The following is a 20152-nucleotide window of genomic DNA, read 5'->3' as shown; positions in this document are numbered from 1 at the left end:
AGTATGTTCTTGAAATCCACGTGTCTCAGCCATGGCCCGTTTAGCTCTTCTGACATACAAATACGACTCCAACCACAATTCCCAGAATGCAAATCAGAAAAATAAAGACGCTGTGACGTAGTATACAAGCGAAATCCCTCCTGGATATTGTAGTTTAGAAATAACAACTGCTTACATTTACAACGGTATTCAGACTTTCTTTTTAAATGCTTTCTTGACTCATCCAGGGGAAATTATATATTTTATAAATACTACCTGTAGTAAAATGCTCCACAAATATTAATTTGCATCTGAGAAATTAAGAAAACAATCCTATCGACTACACTTCCCAAAAGCCCTCTTGCTTCTGCGCATGTGTACAGCGGTGTGGCAGCTGCGTGTGTGGAGTGCAGTCACGTGGAGCCCGTAGAGTCCACCTCGGCTCCGTCCAAACAGAACGTGAGCTGTTAGCTGTCCGTGTATAGGAGCGCCGCTCGGTGCTAAGCTGATTCATGTTGTTTTTTTAGCCACCCGTCCGTTTAAACTAGCCTATTTAATCGAAGAATGAGTGATAACGATGACATCGAAGTCGATAGTGACGTGAGTATGGCTGCTTTTTGCTTTTTAAGGATGTTATTCCGCCAGCTGGAAATTTTTTTTAGCTCAACTAGCTCGTCGGCTAAGCGCTAGCTGGCAGTAAGCTGGCTAGCTCTGATCTTCTGAGTAATTTTATCGGGATTCCAGCTAAATGATAAGAAACAGTAGGCTTTCTTGCATCAGCTCATTGTTGACCTGATTAATTATCTTACTTTTCTTCAGCGAAAACAGTGAGATTGTGGAGCTTTACGAAGAATTGTGGCTACAATTGTACTTTTTGTTCTGTTTCTTTGCAGGAAGAATCACCGAGATATCACTCTGTGGTGCGTAATGCTGGATTTGTCCACTGTCGACACAAAAAAATGTGTCTCTGATTATTGCTAAGTTAACTTATTCATCACCACTTTGCTTATTTAATTTTTATTTATTTATTATGGTGTATTAGTCAGATTGCACTATTTGGGTGGTGGGGGCTAGTCATGAAAGAGAATGTGATAGTGCGGATATCTCAATGATAACACGTGTATGTTTTAAATTTATTTATATATGTGTGTGTGGACGGTATTTTTTGCTTTGCGTGTAGTTGTTCATGCATCTCTGCAAGTGAAGCGATAATCCTCGGCTTCAGTGTATTGCAGGGTATCCCCCATCCTGTGTATACCCGACCATAGGGAGACTGTAACACGAAATCTATATTTAGACCAAAGCTTTATCCCTACAGAGGCTTTTTTTGTGTGTGTGCGCGTGTTTGTTGTTTTTTTTCCGGTTAACACAAAGCCTTCTGTGCTCCGTAGCAGCAGGTTAGTGGCCTGAGTCGTCTCCCCCCCTCTTCCACCCCAGGCTTTTTTGCTCCCCTCCGCGGGGATTCCGCTCACAATCAGGTTTGCATATCATACATGTAGGTCATCTTAGTAAAGAGAGCGCGTTTACATTTTGTTCTGCAACCATGATGCAGATGCAGAGGGGGGGCGTAACGGGTAGAGAGGCTGCTGCATCTCCTCGGACAGGGCTTGGTGTCAGGAAAGGGTGCAGCGGGATGTTTTCCTGTATTGCAGACGGTGATTAGAGCCATCTTCTCTCTACAGGCAGCGAAAAGGCTGGCAGCCTAAATGAATGACGTATAGCTGCATGCATACAAGCTAGGGGGAAAAAAAACACCCTGCACGATTTGGTTGGTGCACACAAAAACACCATGTTTCCCCGCCTGTCAAATAACTAGAATTAAAATGCGGAAGTGCTGTTTAGGAAATATTAGTGTTAACATTATAACATGAAGTGATATAAAGATTAGAAAATAGACTTTTTGCTGCTTCCCCCCAACAGACCTGAGGCAGTTCTCTCTTTATTTTTTGATCAATACTGACTTTAATGTTCTGCTTGTGTTGTCTAGTTTATACATGCATACCGAAAATATTTCGTTTTCTGCTGAACAGTAGGAGTATTTTTCTTCTTGCTTAAAATGGGCCTTTCGGGGTTGATTATGCAAGCAAGTCCCATTGGTCTGCTTATGGTTGCCTTACTTACAAGAAGTTTATGCATTTTCTTTTTCTGGGGGGTGAATTTAAACTAGATTAAACCCCATTTTAAAAAAAAGAGTAAATATATTTAACGCAGTTAATTTTATTTGCAGGAAAACCCTGACTTACTGCTTCAGACAGTTAGAGAAAAGCTAGCTTTAGAGCAAAACCTGGCAAGTTGCTTTTAGAAAAAAATCACCAGTGTTTTGCACAATTATTGAAGTGTTACCTTAGTCATAATTTTGGATGTTTGTCAGATGGCTTAAAAAAAGTGGTCTCAAGTGTATAAAAAAATGTTGCAACATTGGCAGATGTGCTCACAGATGTGTGGAGAAATATCATTACTTTATGCAGGATAAAAACAAGTTTCCCTCTTCTTGTTTTGCCAAACATCAGTAATAGAACAGAATGGTGTCTCTTCGTGGTTTAATTATCTACAGACAAGTAAATTTACCACCAAGAATACTTTTGTCAGCTTGTTCAGATGCTCTCGGTTATTTATTTATTTATTTATTTATTTTTTAATTAGATTGTGGCTTGTATTTTCTCAGGATTGCACTTCCCAGATTGCAATTTCTGTTTCCAAAAAGCTAAATTCACCACTTTAGCTGTGCAAACAGAGATAGGAATAAAATGTAATGATGGTTTTGGTGTGGCAGACATTGAAAAGCTCTCAAAACTTGAATAGTGATGTGGAAAGTGGGCCGGTTGTTTGTAGATATGTCTTGGAAGGTGAGATAAGAGACTGAACGCTGTCTAGTCATGGAGCAAAGGGGCTGCTAAGCACTTAATGTATGTATGGTATGCAGTGTGTAATGGTTAGAAAATGTACGAGGGGCAAAATATGATTTGTTTTGTAGCTCCAAGAACAGAAATGTATAAACTAATGAACAGTGAAACCAGTCATTGTAACATCTTAAATATGTCCTAATGAGGACATTTTTTTAAATCGTCAACTTTGCTTCACTTGCTGGCGAATCTGTTTTAGTGGCGTTTCCATGGTTACTAGTGCAAAAAGTTTTGACAGCAGCGTAGGCTTTCGTGCGGGGAAGGTGAGTTGGTCAAGGAATGGCCAGGAAGCAGCAGCTAGGCACCTGGTGGTGTTATGTAATGTCTCATGATCAGGTATGAATAGAACGGAGGAGAAGCTCAGCTGGCGTAGGCCGCCAGCAGAACGTATCAGCTTTACAGTGAAGTGATAATGGTTGCAAGCAGGTAATAGGACACCTGCTTTTTGTGGAGCCTGATGTGCTCAACAAGGTAGCTTGACCATGCAGATACTGCTGTGTTTATAGCAGCTGTTTAGTGTTGGCGACCTAGTTAAATGTAATTATGTGCATAATGTAACCTTTAAAGTGGATTCACTTGGAATTAAAATTTCCTACACAAGTCAGAAATAAAGAAAACATTGCTGCAGTCCTGGCTCTCTGAACGAACAGACTTGTTGAAAGGTATGTCAGGTTACGTGACAGTACATACGTGGAGATCTTGTGGATATTTTATGTAAAGGGTGTGGTGTCTGTCCTTTAATCTGCTCTCAGAAAGAGGCATGATTCCTTATTTTTCTGTCGGTACTGTGGGGTCACATCTTGATATTTGGGGGCAATTATATTGTTTAATTTTCCCAAAACGAGCTTTTCTGTCAGCTTATTTTCACTCTTTTTTTTTTTTTTTTTTGCCTTCAAAAGAAACAACAAGAACAAACAGAATTTGAGATGTTTTTTTTCTTTTCTTTTCCCAAAGACACATTTAGTAAAAAAGTACCCTCACTGGTACTCAGATTAATAAAATTTTGTAATGTAAAAAAGCAGTTTCATATTAACTGCTAATCGTTATTAGATTAGTGTTCAATATAAATGATAATTATGTAGGTTAGAGCATGTATAGTGCAGACAGCTGGGTCATTTCATATAAATCTAAATAATTGCGTTTCCTCTAGACCTTCTCAGATACGGTTGTTTTGTTTTTTTGCTTTCGGGCTTGTAAAAATATTAAATTATATAAAATATTCATAGGCTGAAGGTAAAATCTTGCCTCAATTAAACAGACTGAAGTTGGTGTACCACTAAAAATCATTTACCTCTGAGATCATGAGGTGGGTGGTATTAAATAAATCAAATTTTTCATGAAATGACTAACCTTATCTTTACTAATGTGATATTTACTGTCTAAAACAGAACCACTTTTCCTTTAAAAAAAGTACTTACATTTTATACTTATAAGTCACTACTGCAGACCTTGAAACTGTTTTAAACTGCAGTGGTTTTAAATGTCTTTATGTACCCTGTCTCCTCTTTAACTGGTGCAATGAAACTTTGCATGAACATTTAACATTTATATGCTTTTAAAACATTTATTATAAATTCAAATTCTGATTGCTTTTGTAAATATTCAACATCCTCTTGAGAGTGCGACTTACATTGCCAAAGAGTAACTTAAAGGCACTAAAATATATATCTGTGGTGGAACTTTGTTCAAATCAGCACTTAATAGTGAACGAAGACTTTGAAGAAGCGTGAAAGGCCTGTCAAAATCCGCCTGTGAAGCTTATTTTTGCTAATTTTAAACGAATGGAAAGAAATGAGGAAACAAAAGCAGCTTTATGGAATTATTGGATTGGAGTTTATTGTGAGGTTTAACTAGGGCTGGCTGATATGGGAAAGAAAGTCATAAAACAATAATTTCTTTCTTATCAGTCTGAAATATAAATCGTGCTGTAAATGGACTCACAATTTCGGTCAAGCTTAGAGGTTCTTTTTCATACCAAGATATACAACCAAGAACACAAACACAAATGGAAAACTGAAATCTTTGGTCCGTTCCAAATAAATATAACCTAGATATTAATCTGATATTAAAAAAAAATAAAAGTTTTTTTTTTTTATATAGATTCAGACTGTCTGTACAAATTCAAGAACCTTTCAAATGCAGGCAAAGGAGAACATTCAGATAGTTTAGGGCCACTTGTGCTCCAAGGCACAAGCGAACAGTTATGTCTATAACGTCTGTTCCCTGAAGCAGAGGAACGGGTTGTATTCCCCTGAACAGCTACCCTGAGGTACCCCTGAGCAAGGTACCGTCCCTACACACTGCTCCCCGGGCGCCCAATGGCTGCCCACTGCTTCACTGAGTGAATGGGTTAAATGCAGAGAGGAATTTCCCCACGGGGATCAATAAAGTACACTTTCTTTTTCGAATAAGAAGCAAAGTGCCGTCTCAACAAGTGGGCAGTGACGCTCATATGGATCAGATGTGCAACTTGACCACAAAGCCAGTGTGGTGGCGAAGAATGACACAGCTGTCCAGCCGTCGCTCTACAGTCCATGTACAGCTTTGAAAGTACGAGAAATGTTAATGGTCAGTTCCTTTAATTCAACATTATCGACTGTGCTTACTGGCATCGTGTCTTGTTATCGGACGCTTCCATTCAGCAAAGTCCTCGTAGCTTGAGTCTTGTGCCGCGAGTCGTCGTTAAACTTTTTATTTTGTTTTATCTCAGTCACACTCACGTGTACTGCTGTAGCCCAAACACTAGCATATGTGGTGCTACTGGCTACACCTCCTATGTCAGCCTATGCTGACGTGGCTCTGTGTTCTCATTATCATTGGTCTTTTGTCTTATCTGTCAAAACATGCTGGAATAAGGTTTGTCAGCTTTATGGTGACCATATCTCATATTTATATTGAGCAAAACTTTATTCATGGGCATTTCTTTTGTCGTTTTTATCGTCCAGCTCTGAGTTTAGCCAAATAAACTGTACATTTACAAAAGGGAAAGTAAACCTAATGGCCAGCGTTGATTGGTAACTGTATTTAAAGCAGTTCCAGTGTTTTAAATAGCTTGTCTGTAAGTCACCACTTGCTTTTAACAAGCAGGAATTCTATAATAAATGAATGCTAACATACTCTGGGCTTTACTCCTGTTAATATACTGAACATAATAGTCTTCCCCTCATTGCCGTTGAACGAGAAAGTCAACCACGTGCACTTTCTGTATCTATTGTCTCGTCGCTGAAGCATTCATAGATACAGCCACCAGACTGGTAATTGCACATGCCATCAATAGCAGTCATGTTTGTTCATGCAAGGATTAATGGAGGGAGTGCTTGGCACAATGAGGCACATGGTCCTGGTGGTTTTTTTCTCCTTTCTGGTTGGTCTGTTTTATGCAACACACTGTAGGAGCAGCTGCCACTGAGTCACATGATATGCATTGTGGGTAGCTTTAAGGGTATATATGTGGGGTTTTTTTTTTAATTAAAGTTTCAGTGACACTCAGGGTGTCTAGGATGTGTTCATGCTCTGCAGCATTTATCTTCTTGCTAAGACCTTCAGCAGGATGTTTACTTGCTTAAAGTATTACTTGAGTCACGCTTTACACCCACCGAGATCACAGCAAAAGACTTGTCTTAACCTGCTCTTCGTCTCACTCGTGGCCACTTTGGCTTTTGTTGTAATCCATGGACAAAATGAGTCAGATGACACAAGGTCACCTGACTTCTGTCTCCTCTTCTCTTTGCCTGAAACTGTGGCGTGACCACAAATATTGTTCTGTTTTCATTGCTAATATTTTAGTCACATCTCGTGCTTTGCTGAAGCTGTGTGATGGTGGATGTACAGATGATTTTGGAGGCTCTTATTGGGTGTTGGGCTCAGCCTGGTGACAGCATGGATTAGTCAGGAGTCAGATTTGATTGGAGGCTGTAATTGTTTGGCCTAAAAACAGGCCGAACTACATTCTGATCAGTGCTCTGGTCATGTGCTAATGGCAACTGTTTTATGCCTCGAGTTTAATTGCAGTTCAGATGTGTGGTTTTGAATTAGCAGCTAGTTATGTGCCTGTTTTTAGTTGGTGTTTGTTAATAGTGTTGGGTTGTTATAGTTAAGCTAGTTATTTGATTTGACAAAAGACATGAAAAATGTTGTATTTTAGTTCATACAGCAGCCTAAAATTAACCTCAAATTTACGGTGAAAAGCCGAACCCCATAAAGGTTGGAGAGCAAAACAACTTCTGTTCATGACGGCTGAACTGTTTATTTTCTCATCAGGGAGTTAGCTGACACTATTATTTGTCATCATGGTTGCAGTGACTAGTTTTCATGTTCAAATTTAGAGATTTCTCCGTATTTTGGTCTATTTTAGACAATAGAGTTTTGCAGCGAATGAAGAGGGAGCTGGAAGTAGCATTTCATTGTTAGCATGTTAAGATGTAATAATGCATCTACAGTGCTTGGCAAATTTATTAGACCACTATCCAATGTAAGGTTTATGCCACACTAGATTAACACTATTGGTGATTGTTAATCCACCAATATGCACTTTATGCTCTTTAATTTGCAAAATTTAAAGTTATTTATTTAGATTTCTATGGTTGACTGATGTTCTTAATCTCAGATGAGTACAGTGTGCCGGCATAAATGCAGGTATTAAAAAACACAAATGCAGTTTGTCTAATAAATACCAATATAATTTTTTTAGATTTAAACAAGTTTTTGATTATTTCTAAAATATTAGCTTGATTGTTTTTATGACTATTGGTCTAATAAATTTAAGCATTTTGTGTTTAAATATGTTATATCTTCCTTATGTTTAGTTAAAAAGAAAAGTTTTCTCACCTTTGGTCATATTTAAATTTGGGTAAAATATCAGAGTAATGACGGTCTACACTAAGATCTGGCCTTCTATGTAGAATCTGTCATATCGGCTGCTGATATTGAAATCCGTTGAGGACTGTGAGGTTAAACCTTTTATCTTGTGGATTACAGAGCGATAATATTTGCATGAGTTTCAGTGAACTGCAGTCCCTGTTTTAATATGAATTTCTTTAAAATGACAAGATAAGTGTGTTGATATTAAAAAAGAAGAAAGGAGGGTTATGTTTCACAAATTTTGAAGTTAGTGAAAAGGAAAGGATTTACATCTTTAATAGTAAAATGAATTTTTACAGGTTGAGGCTGTTGAGCAGTTTAAAGATGGCCTTAAAAATGTGTGACTAGCATTCTCAGTGTTTTATTATAGATTGAAGACAAACTCATTTTGATGCCTTACTGGGAATATTAACTACATCTTAAATGAGTCCTCCTCCTCTGTAATGGTTGGTTAATAATAATGATGGCTGCACTGAATTAAAAGCACAAAGCAGTGTTTTACTGCAGAGTGCGACTTGGCAGCAGAGTGGCTTGTGAACGTTTGACTGGGACGGCTGGACACCCGCTGTCCCTCTACCCACGCTGCTCTGCTGCCTGGCTCAAGGCCCTGTGACTCTTGTCATTGCAGGCAGACAAACGGGCACACCACAATGCGCTGGAGCGCAAGCGTAGGGACCACATCAAAGACAGCTTTCACAGCCTCCGGGACTCGGTACCCTCCCTGCAGGGAGAAAAGGTTGGTAACACTCAGCCTGTAAGTCTGCCTACCACACAAATGCCAACTACACACTCATGTATGAAAAATATTTGAATTTGAATGAATTGTTATTGTGTCATGTCTATGCTAAAATGTGAATTTTACTGTTTATGATGTTTAGAAAACAGCATGTAGATGTTCAGAGATGCAGATGTCTTGTTGCTTCATGTGGAGGGCATTGATTGGGCAGCTGATTAGTGGAGGGTAAATGGTAGAAGGGTGCAGACTGGCAACAGGAAGGCAGTGATGCAGTCTAAGTACTTGGAGCAGCATTGGGAAGTTATTATGAGGACATTTTGTTGCTCTCTTCCTGTTTTGACATCATTGACGTTGAGAATTTTTAGAGTGGGTTCAGCAACTGGCTGCACAAGGGTTTTATTTCAGTTCGGGAAACACACAGTGCAAAATGGCCTGAGAAGATGCTCGGCTATATTTATCTCAGTCCGAATCACCACATGGATATGGCTGTTTAGCTATCGATTAAAACAACAAAACAAGTTATGGCTGGGTATCAAATCAGTGTACTTTTGTGGTTCTGAGTCTGTGTTTCAAAGATTACCAAGTGGCAGTCTGTTGTGGTTTGGGCAGGTTCACAGTCTTTGGTCACAGTTCCCAATAATAAACATTTTGCCAATTTTTAGACCTTAAACTTGCATTAACGTAAAAAATAGGAATATGGACTTCCCCTGTTCAGTTACGGATTGGGAGTTGTGAACCTTCTTTGAGATGAGTGTGGCTCGATCACTAGCATAAATGGTTATGAGGCTGTTTATGGCAGCGGTCCCCAACCCCCGGGCCTCGGACCGGTACCGGTCCGTGTGTCGTTTGGTACTGGGCCGCGAGAGTTGAGGCTCAGGTGTGAAATGTATGATTTTCAAGGTTTTTATCGGTTTTCAGCGTTATTTTGTTATTGTTTTTATCGTTAACTCGGTTTTCCTGGGTCTTTTCACATGTGTTATGAATAAATCTTCTTTTTTTTCGGTACCGGTACTAGTTTTATTTTGTTGTATTTATCCGCGACACCTTAAAGGCCGGTCCGTGAAAATATTGTCGGGCATAAACCGGTCCGTGGCGCAAAAAAGGTTGGGGACCGCTGTTTATGGCATATCACTGATCATAAACAGGCAGATTAACCAGAAGGCTTAACTCTTTAAATATGGAACGAATTACAAAATAAACAAACCCTTTTAATGATTAAGCATCTTTTTCACCTTCCTAGTGGTTCTGGCCTTCTAGTGTTAAACAGAAGATTGCAGTGTTTTGACTGTAATTCTGATCTTTTTTCTGTTTTTTGTTGGTATTTTGGCTTGAGTAGTGTTTGGTTTTTTTCTTACCCAACAGCTCCCCTTCCCCTGCACTAATGGCCGTAATGTATGTCGTAAACAAGCAGAGTAAAAAATGTGATAGATTGCATCTTGGAAAATTCTTTCAAGCAGTGTTTTGATCAAGATAATGAACACTAGTATGTTGGCTGCTTTAGAATATGTGGACGTGTTAAATAGTTGAGCGTTGGAAAGTGCATTCAGTGCAAGCATGTTGAGCCTATAATCTAGAAGGAAGGAAGGCTGGTGGTGCCACACTTATTGTTTCCTGACTGTTAGTCTTGATCCTCAGTCTAAATAATAATTTTCCATTGATTAACTGCTTTTTGGGAAAGAAGAAACACGTCTGTTCCTTAAATGTCAGTCCGCTTCTGCCTTTGAGGTGAAGTAAGGTTTAAAGCCTTCTGAGTTTCTTGGGGTGAGCAGTAGAGCTGCTAAAGCGCTAACCAAGAGCAGCTTTACTGCCATCAGACTTGGAGATATTTGGGTTGTGTTTCTGCCCAAATGTGTTTTGTTGCAGGGTAAGGAGCTGAAATCAACTCGTATCCCCTTTAACGCAGTGTTTCACCTGCAAAGGCATTAAAGCGGTTATGAAATTAGTAGTTGGAGACATCCATATCATCTGTAGGATATATCTGATGGACATTTTTTGCCTCCTCTGGCAGCAACACATCTGTGGATGGGGTGAAGGTCCAGTTAGCAGTGTTAACCTTCTGAGGCAGAGGAAAATGTCCACATATATTTATCCATCCATACTACTTGGCTTACCTTTATCAATGAGAGTAATGTAGAGTTTAAATGTTTGCATTAAATTTATGCTGTGGGTACGTTGTAACTGCAAAATCCTATGAAACCTCGTGACCAGACATGCATCGCCCTACAAAGGTAACTGCATTTCATTGCATTGCGCAATGACTGCGATTGGTGCCGTTTCCATCTGTGCATTTCTGACGAGCACTTCTTGTGCCTCTATCTGCCAAACTGACGGGAAGAGAGCAGCTCAACTTGAAGAGAGAAGTTCCACTCACAAGTGCTATTCGAGTGGCAAAATTGCAGTGCAGATACGCCAACTCGAATAAACTACATAGTGGCCTCAGTATAGACGGTTAAATGAAGCTTAAATCCCAAATATACTTAAATTTATTTCCAGTGGCGTGTTCTTTGCAACGCATGACCTTAATTGAAGTTTTGTAAACGTGCCATTGCTAGCCATGTGAAATTAACTTATTGCCAATTTTGGATGTGTGGCAATAAAAGATCAACTGAATAAGGCCTTGGGCTTAGAGTGGTCAGTGACCACCTGGTAACTGCCTGTTGTGAAGGATACATAATCCCCAACTGGTTGCCGGAGGTTTGATTGCAGTTGCTAGGAAAATAATTGCTAAAGACACAGGCACGCAGGCCTACAGACCGGCCAGTGACTCACCTGTTGCTAGGTTGTTCCCTGACCATTTGGCCTTGTGATTGCTTTGATCGCTAGCATATTGCTGCGGTTGTTTGAAAGGAAGTGATGGAGTTGTCTACAAATATGGTCCAGCTACTCTCCGAGCTGTTGTGACACAAGCAGGAAACAGATCATTGGCATTCAATGAAAATCATGTTTGCTTCAGTTCTGCAGCACAGCTTTTACTTTTAAGGGAAGCGTTCTCATTTCCAGTGAGTGTTGCACTTTCTCCAGTTGTCCTGAGCTACTGGTTAGCGAGTGTTTGCACAAGAAAAACCTGCAGGCAACTTTGGGGGATTGTATCGCATTCTCTATGGTGGACACCTCTTGCTGTCACTGTCACTTTAATTTAAATTAGACTTGTTTTTCTTAAACAGAAGGTAAGTTGGAGCCTTTAAATGATTTTTTTTAAATCAGTGATACCCAGCCATAATTTGTACAGGTCAAGTAGCTGACAGACACCAGGTAGGCTTGATGGCAAAGCTGTAATCTGAGCTGGTTGCTGCTGCAGTGTTTGTTGTCTGCTGTAATCGAGGAGAGGCCTCTGACCGTAACTTGTCAGGGGTATGACAAAGCTTATGCATGTCAGACTGAAGTGCTAGCAGATTTCAGGGGGTTAAAAGAAGGCAAGCTAGGTAGAGAAATGCACTGCTGTCTCAGATACCCTGTAGTGTCCTGCAGTGGTTTGAGTCTGCAGTGTGCTGCTCTCTGGGGCCAGTCTGCGTAGCATCATGGCAGGGGTTAGAGTTACTGTGTTAGAAATGTGATAAAGACTCTGTATACTTGCGTCATTGCTTCAATTTTTGCATGTGTCACTAACAGCAGTCTACCAAACAGGCGTCTCGAGCTCAAATCCTAGACAAAGCCACAGAGTACATTCAGTACATGAGGCGGAAAAACCACACACACCAGCAGGACATTGACGACCTGAAGAGGCAGAACGCACTGCTTGAGCAACAAGGTAACACTTCTTATCGGGGAGAGGCGGGCTGATTAATGCTGGTTTGGGTCGGCTGTGAGGTTTTCCACCTGATATGTGCAAGCGTGGACGGCCGAACAATAAATGTTTGTTTGAATGTTTTGGCGATAAAGGAGTGTGTGTGTGAATAGTTTTAGAACACACTGCTCTTTACGCATAAACAGATTTTTTTTTTTAAAGAAAAAGAACAAGTCTGCCCCCTTTTCTGTTCTAAATTTACTATAGGATCATCTGCAACTACATGGGGGAAATACAACATTTTATCATTATGTTTGAGCGTTTAATAACATGCCTCCTTGTTACCTCCATGTAATCACCTAAAAGAGAATGGCCCCTCTAACGTCTCTCCCTCATGTTTCTAAAGTTTATGTATGAGATGTGCTTGTCTATTTTTACGTCCAGGGCCGAGGTTGCTCTAAGGCTAATATTTCCACGCTCCTCAGTAACCAGGTTACAATCGGCTTTCTTCAGTAAGCTCATAACAGTCATGTAAACGAAGATGGTGGTTACTAAAACCAGAGTGAAGGATTAGACAAACCTGGCAAAGCTCAGAATGATGGAAACAAGATTGATTTTCGACATAAAAAGCAAAAGGACCCACAAATGTGCATTTCGTACCAAGCATTACTGGAGAATCCAAGACACAAAAATGGTTTTAACTGTTGAGCACAGGAAGCTTTCTCAGAGACTTTGGAGAGACAAAGGTCTAAATATTGTCATTGTTTAGACCTTGAGCAAATTTGGACCATCATGTTCTGCTCTCTGATGTACCTAAAATCCTCCAAAACTCAATGAAAGGTGTAGCTTAGACATGGTGCAATAATACACTCTTGTGCAAAATGAGGATGTTGTCCATATGTATATGAATCACGTTTGTTTCTTAAAGTCTTAAACCCTCCTGATAACTGAGCCGAAAATGGTTGCATTTGCTTTATTTTACACTATAATACAATAAGTCACCATCTTTTAACAAAGTATAATACGCTTCATTGAGCAGAGTTAAGTGTAAGATACAGAAAATCCTGAGTGCAGTGTTCCCACATAAGGATGCAAGGTCTCAGGAGGCTAAAATTTTGTGAGACCTCTGCGTCATCACTCTGATTTTTTCCCTTCCCCCCTTTTAAGCATTAGATTGCACAAAAATGCCAGCTGTAGCAAAACTGATAGAAATAAGATAATATATGTAAAATTAAGGGTTTTTTTTGTTTGTTTGTTAGAAGGCTCAATAAACAGTCCAGTTTCAGGCTTTGAAGCAGTTTGATTGAGCTCATGTGACATCGTGGGCCACAAACAACCCAATTTAATGTTGAGTGGGCCGGCCCAAAGAAGCTGCCCTTTCTGTCGGTCTAAAGAAGTTTAACTACAGAATTTTGTGCTGTAACTTTTTTGTCATTTAATAGTTGATTTACTACTTTTTTACTTTGGTGTAGTATGAATAGCCACGGGAGAGCTATTTGCCAATAAGAGAAGTTGTTAAACTCATGAAACTGCAGGTAAGAGTCCGAAGTAAATGCCCTCCTTCACAATTTCTAATGCCATCCAGATTGGTATCTTTGCTGGGGCGATTCTGACCCCAGGATTCAGATTCACTCTTAAGTTTGACTGTTTGAAATCTGTTTAATTACTTCAAGATCTCGCGCTGAAAGTAATCTGTTAGTGCTTTGAATGCATCCTAATCAGGTTTCTGTCCAGCTTATAAAAGCAGAGAATTATGATCAGCAGTGTTTCCTCAGACCAATCGTTTCTTCAGTAAATTTGAGTTCTCTGTTCCTTTGTGTCCACGCAGTCCGCGCTCTGGAGAAAGTGAAGGGCTCAGCTCAGCTCCAGGCCAACTATTCCTCGTCTGACAGCAGCCTGTACACCAACCCCAAAGGCAGCGCCGTGTCGGCTTTCGACGGCGGCTCCGACTCCAGCTCGGAGTCGGAGGCAGAAGAGCCACCCACCAGGAAGAAGGTGCGCGTGGAGGCCAGCTAGAGAGCCGAGCGTCTTAAAATGAAAAAATTAAAAAAGGAAAAAAAATAGGTGCGGTCGAGGCAGCAGAGCACAGCGGAGGGCGAGAGGGGAGACGGCCTTCAAAGCTCTCGAGGCTCACCGACCTCTCCTACCTTCATGCCAACGACCACCTCGGCCTCCCTCGTCATCCTCTCTCCTCCGTCTCTGGGTGGGCTCGCACTGGAGACTCGTCGCCATCAAATCTCCTCACAACAGCCGCCACAATCGTCTCTCTCCAGCCAGTCTCCACCCACGGGAGAGAGGTTGTAAGCAGGGTGAAAGACAACTGCTTCAATCCACCTAGAGAGCTTCAGGTTCCCCTCCTCCTCCACCCCTCTTTCTCTGTTGATTTTTGTTCTCCATCATTGGTATCCTCCCCTTCTTTAGCAACATCAATCCAAATCCTAAAAAGAGGCAGCTTGGCTATGTAAGGACTCGATGCTCTTTTGTGTGTGTGTGTACCCTCAGTAAAGCTCTTCCTCCTCCCCCAAGTTATCTTTTTTTTCCTTTGGGAGGAAGGATGAGCCAGGTGTACTCTTTCAAGCACTGCTATGTTATGTATTTTTTTTGTTTTTGTTGTTTAGAATTTACACACACACCTAGATAAAAAAAAATGTTCTGGAAAGATTTACCTTTTTAAAAATGAATAAAACATTTGTAGCTTTCTTTTTTTTTTTTCCAGTAAAGAATGTGAAGATGCTCGGAGCAAATGTTAAAAGTGATAACCCACCTCAGCCCCACTGGATTGCAGACGTTTCCTGCAGCACACACTTGTCAACACAAGATGATTAAAAAAAGAAAAGAGAGAGAGAAACCTGTTCTGTTGAAATTGATGTTTTGAAGGAGAATATTCCTGAACTTATATCGTATTTTGTCCTTTAGCTTGAAGTAGTGGATGACTTTAGGTGGCTGAATACATTAGGCATCTCATTTTATATATTTCAAAAAAGCATTAATTGGATGTTTTCAAGTTCAAACAGTATGTTATGCATTTCTTTAGTGATCACACGAGTCATGAGATGATGCTGATTTTGTCACATGTAGTTTTCTTCAAGGTTATGAACTAGGTTTTGAATCTGAAAAAGTAGCCCCCGTCTCCTGCAGTACAGGGAAGCAAAAGAAGTCCATGTCAGTGTGTTGTGCTTTACACAGTAAAAATCAATGTTGCTGAATCCCCCCCCCCTCCAAGGAAAAAAAAAAAAAAGGAAGCATTTTCGTGTCTAGGAAATGTGTGTGTATGTATATTGTTTCCATTTAATTTCTATTTAGAAGGATATTATTAGTGTAGTAGGTCTTTGTCCAGTTCCATTCCATGGAAATTACAAGTATGTTGTACATACTGCCAACAATTGTCTTGCAAGTTGAGGCCTACCTTTACTATGAGACTATAAAATAAACTATTTTATCCTTTAGCTGTCTGTCTGTGGTCACTGATCAGCATTTCCTTCGGCGTGTGAAAGTGCTAAAATATTGGACTCTGCTCAATTTCTTTTTTCTTTTTTTTAAGAATGGCTTCTTGACAGCTGCCTTTCCAATGAGACCATTTATGACGAGACCTTATCAAACAGTAGATTGATCAACTGAAATGCTAAATTTCAACTGTTTAGCTGCTATTTGAGGCACTAAACATCGAAAAACTCAAAGGCTTTTCTTTTCAAAAAAATTTGCACAAAATGTTAAAGAAATCTACAATAATTCATACACGGGGACCCAGAATTGATCTACTGACTCCCCTGATGAAGGCTTGTGTGCCAAAATATGTTGGAAGGTTTTTGTTTTTTAAGTTAAACATGACAGTGCCATAAGAATAAAAACATTTGAAATTTTCAACTGAAAAGAAAGAGCCTTGGAACTTCTTTCCTCCTCCACCTGTGGAATTTCCTCAATTTTTTTAAGGACTCACTGCACACATATACGGCACATTTCCAGCTCTTTGGGATTCACTTGTTGGCCCAAAGCTATGCCTCTAAATCAAATTTAAGACCAAACTGGAAATGGAAATACCCATCATAGATGAAATCTTATTTGGTCATTAATGACCTGTGTCATCATCCTTATGGTTTCCATGTTTTGTTTTTCAAATTTTAAAATGCATTTCGCCGTTAACAGTTTCTAGAAGTCTGAAAATGTGCAATTGAACTGAACAATGCAGCCACATGGCGTGATCGAAAAAATGTGTGGCGGCGGCTTAACGAAGCTGTACGTGGGAACATTAAAGACTGAAACTGAATTTAACTGATTTATTGTGCAGGTGTAGTGAAGTCAGGTTTTTCTGGTTTTGTTTGTCTACCTGATGCGTTATAATTTCCCATTTTTACACGAGAGTAGTTTTTTAACCAGGTGGCTGAGCAACGGCCAACCCCAGCCTACTCTGTCTGTTCACGGTCATTCCCTTCTTATTTAGAGGATACTTTTGTGTGTGTTTCCTGCTCTCTGGTTTAACCACTCCCTGGATTTTAGAAAAGTCTACAAGCATCTGAAATATTTTAATTGCTTTAATATGTCATGTTCTTTGCCCTGAGTTGCACACATGTACCAATTTGATGACCTATTCAAGCGCCGAGTCTCCCTTCCCCAGTATCCACCTGTAACTGCCATTCCCATTACTGTAAATAACATGTTTGCATGGAGTGAGCCTAGACACGCTGCCTTCATAAAGCTGATGCAATAAATCATTTGGCAAATGTCCAAAAACTCCAGTTTCTAAAATAGGAGGGTGCGACTACTGAGATGAGAAAAACTAAATCTGATTTTGTATAGATTTATTCTGTCTTTTGTAAAGTCTAAAATGACCTCAAACGTAAACCTTTTAAGATCTACAATAACGCTTTACCCTTTTGAAAGCCTACTAGCAGTAACCCTTGATGCTCTTCCCTGAACTGAGCGTCTTTCATACTTCAGGCCTGCTTATAGGACAAAATGACTGGGTCTGCATCATCTAGCTGTCATCTGAAAACCTGGAAAATATCCTAATGGTCATCAAACTGCATCTTTATTGTTACACACTGAGGTGTCAAGTCATCATTAAGGGTACAAAGGAGGTCATAAAATGTGATCTTTATGGGGGAAAGAGTTAAGTAGCTGTCTTAGTACTTTGTCCCCATTTGTCCTGTAATCATAGGTAATCATGGACTCGACACAGTTTGCTACCTTTTAATTTGGCAACACAAACACCTGGTGAGGATCTACTGCATCCTGTTTTGCTGAGCTTCAAGTTAAAGGGAAATTACACCGAGTGTGATTATACACTCGCCAGCCACTTTGTTAAGTACACTAGTACCAAGTTAGATCCTCCTCTAACAAGTTGCTGGAAACATCTGACATGTGACTCTTGCCCATGTTGACATGATAGCATCAAACAGGTGCTGCACATTGGTTGGGCGCACATCTACGATGCAAATCGCTTGTTCAAACACATCCCAAAGGTGCTCTGCTGGATTGAGCTCTGCGGATGCCATTTGAGTACAGTGAACTCGTTACATTCACGAAACCAGTTCGGGATGATTTCGGCTGTGTGACACAGTAGATACACCATACAAGTGTGGTCACAAAGGGATAGACAGAATAGTATGTGGCATAAAAAAAAAAAAAAAAAAGCACAGTTTGAATTTCAGGAGGTTGTTTTGACCATGCCTGTGTGTGTAAATACACCAAGTTGCTGCCCTATTGTTGGTTGCTTTACAAAAGCAGTGGAACTGGTGTACCTAATGAACTGGCCAGTGAATATAATATGTGTATAACATACAAACCCAGAAAAAACACCTGACCGACCCTCAGCACCCTAACACCATCATGAGAAAAGCTCTAACAAGTTTTATTAACCTACTGAAACCTTATAAAGTTCCACCTTTATTTCAGAGAATGAAAACAGACAATGCAAGCAAAAAAAAAGAAAAAGAAAAGAAAGAAAAATAAAACATATTCAACTGAATGTGAGGCTGCCCTTGCAAAACCGTTGACCTTTATTTGGGGCAAAATTCAGCACTGGTCTGCAGCGAGGGTCAACTATCCCGCTTGTCCACAAAAAACCTGACAACAGCTTCCCGGCTCAGGGGCGATCCCCAGAGTTGGCTGATTTTTGTTATTTTGTTTTTTTAAAAACGCACAGTGACGTTACTGCTGAGGACCAACTAGGACTGAAGGTCAGCTGATGAGGAGGCAGCAGCAGCATCTGACGGTCTGTCTTCACCGGAGCCTCCCGGCTGCCTGCTGACCTCGGGAACCGGCATCCGGAGAAAGTGCTGCAGGGCCTGAGCCACCTTCTCTGGACAGATGTTGTAAACTGGATGAGTTGGTGCCTAATTGGTCAGAAGAAGAAGAAAAAAAAAGATTTGCGAGATATTTCGTTTGTCGCAGTATGTATTTTTTTTCTTATTATATCCCATTAGCTGCAGCACTGATGTGGGTGGAACTGCAGTTTCACTATTATGATGCCGTTTTAACATTTTCATCACAGGAAGCTGCCACCATCCACCGAGACTGTTTTATTGATTTATCTGAGAATTGCACACCACAAAGAAACCCACTACACTCTGAGCTGAAAACACCATAGCTCGGGCACTTTAGGGATACAGGTTGAACCTGGCTGCTATTTTAACCTACGAGCCGATATGCATATTCATGTGCAGGGGGAAGACTTACTGTAAACAGCTGTCAGTGCCAGTAATGCAACAGCAAACAGGAAAACAAAACCAAAACCAACTGCCGCGGCCTTTACGTGCAACCACACGTGTCATTTCAGTAGCTTCAATTTTTTTTTCTTTTTTATAAACCCCACTTATTGTAGAGCATCTTTCGGAGCTTCTCATTTTATAGCTCGCTCATATTAAACCTGACTGCACTGCACTCAATAGTCAGCACGGGAACAGCGTTGAAGCGTTTTTGACTCTTCTTGCAGGTGCGTGCAGATTAAACCATGGCTGATAAAAGAAAACCAGTACTTTAATTATTTACTGCATGGTGATGAAATGAAAGGGTGCAAAAAGCAAGAAAAAAAGGAAGCAGCAGTTACCATTAAAGAGACAGTTAAACTGTTAAACTTAAATATTCTTGCTTTAGCTATTTAAGCTAAGTTTCCCAGTTTTAGAGATACTGGCTGCAGAAAAATGTGCAACTTCTCTTGAAAATAATGGGATTATAAACCAAAAACTGCCCAAAAAGAAAAAATAAAATAAAATAAAATACATATAAAATGTAGTGCAGAAATCATGTCCTGGTTATAAAAAATAAAAATAAAAATTGCCAACCTTCTTAAGCAGTTTCCCGTATGAGCGATTATCTCTGCAAGCAGCCGTGTCACTGTGCACAGTTAGTTCTCATCTACTCATGAAGAGCCGCTTGTGTTTGCAACTGCGTGACATGATATAAAAACCTGTATGCATACATAATATTTGAGCTCTATTGTTGGTATTTCAGTTTTTGATGCAAAAAGGTCCTAAAACATTGTTTTATTTTAAATGAAACCACCTGATTTAATGCAGAGTTTTCAGCCGAGACTGACACAGACCTTTAGGAATGAATAATGCCATCAAAAATCTACATATGTCGTTAGCTAGCATTTCAGACTTGAAACAATTAACAGTAATGTTAATCTCTTTAAACTGCTCAGGAGTTCATTAGTGTAACTCGGTGAGGACTCCGCCCTAACATAACAGCCTTTGGAAAAGCACCTTTTCTGTAAAACCTGTGAATGCTTTAATATGAGTTTCTGTCAAACATGTTCCACAGTGTCCTGTCAGTGGGTCTGCTACAGTCTGAATGACAGAAAACTTGAGATCAAACGGTGAACAGGAGGGTTTGTGCAGACGCCTGCAAGCCCAGCGGTTTATGATCGCACGGACTCATCTGCTGAGGCATTATTATGCACTAGCTCCACATGCGGTTTCTCATGGCTGCTCTGCTTTTACCACTTATGCT

At 40.1% G+C, this 20152-nt stretch overlaps 2 protein-coding genes across 8 annotated transcripts in view; one reads left to right on the top strand and one right to left on the bottom strand.

Annotated features, from left to right (window-relative positions):
* The first annotated feature begins 388 nt into the window (after nucleotides 1-388).
* max (myc associated factor X) lies at nucleotides 389-15455 on the top strand. 7 transcript variants are annotated; one of them, XM_040016947.1, is made up of 5 exons: nucleotides 389-579; nucleotides 873-899; nucleotides 8371-8496; nucleotides 12103-12226; nucleotides 14031-15455. In XM_040016947.1, exons 1-5 carry the CDS (start codon nucleotides 544-546, stop codon nucleotides 14216-14218), a joined length of 501 nt encoding a protein of 166 aa, XP_039872881.1. In that variant the 5' UTR covers nucleotides 389-543; the 3' UTR covers nucleotides 14219-15455. The 7 variants fall into 7 exon arrangements, with proteins under 7 accessions (XP_039872881.1, XP_039872880.1, XP_039872883.1 ...); XM_040016946.1 differs by having other exon boundaries at nucleotides 390-579; nucleotides 12088-12226; XM_040016950.1 differs by having other exon boundaries at nucleotides 391-579; nucleotides 8371-8478.
* The window catches only part of fntb (farnesyltransferase, CAAX box, beta), a 29491-nt gene continuing 24180 nt past the window's right edge, over nucleotides 14842-20152 (bottom strand). The window contains exon 12 of the mRNA XM_040016941.1: nucleotides 14842-18534. Within this exon, the coding sequence (XP_039872875.1) occupies nucleotides 18367-18534 (168 nt within the window). The 3' untranslated portion in view covers nucleotides 14842-18366. The remainder of the gene's footprint in view (nucleotides 18535-20152) is intronic.

The sequence above is a fragment of the Simochromis diagramma genome, unplaced genomic scaffold (assembly GCF_900408965.1).
Source record: "Simochromis diagramma unplaced genomic scaffold, fSimDia1.1 OVJJ01000802.1, whole genome shotgun sequence".
Taxonomy (NCBI): Eukaryota; Metazoa; Chordata; class Actinopteri; order Cichliformes; family Cichlidae; genus Simochromis; species Simochromis diagramma.
Note: the sequence above shows the minus strand (reverse complement) of the source record. Positions and strands in the feature narration are given on the sequence as shown.

Excerpts from the sequence above, each read along its gene's own strand:
- max (XM_040016946.1), top strand. The coding sequence starts at position 544 with ATGAGTGATAACGATGACATCGAAGTCGATAGTGAC. Across the intron at positions 580-872 it reads ACATCGAAGTCGATAGTGAC|GAAGAATCACCGAGATATCA; the intron begins GTGAGTATGGCT and ends GTTTCTTTGCAG. Across the intron at positions 900-8,370 it reads CACCGAGATATCACTCTGTG|GCAGACAAACGGGCACACCA; the intron begins GTGCGTAATGCT and ends TTGTCATTGCAG.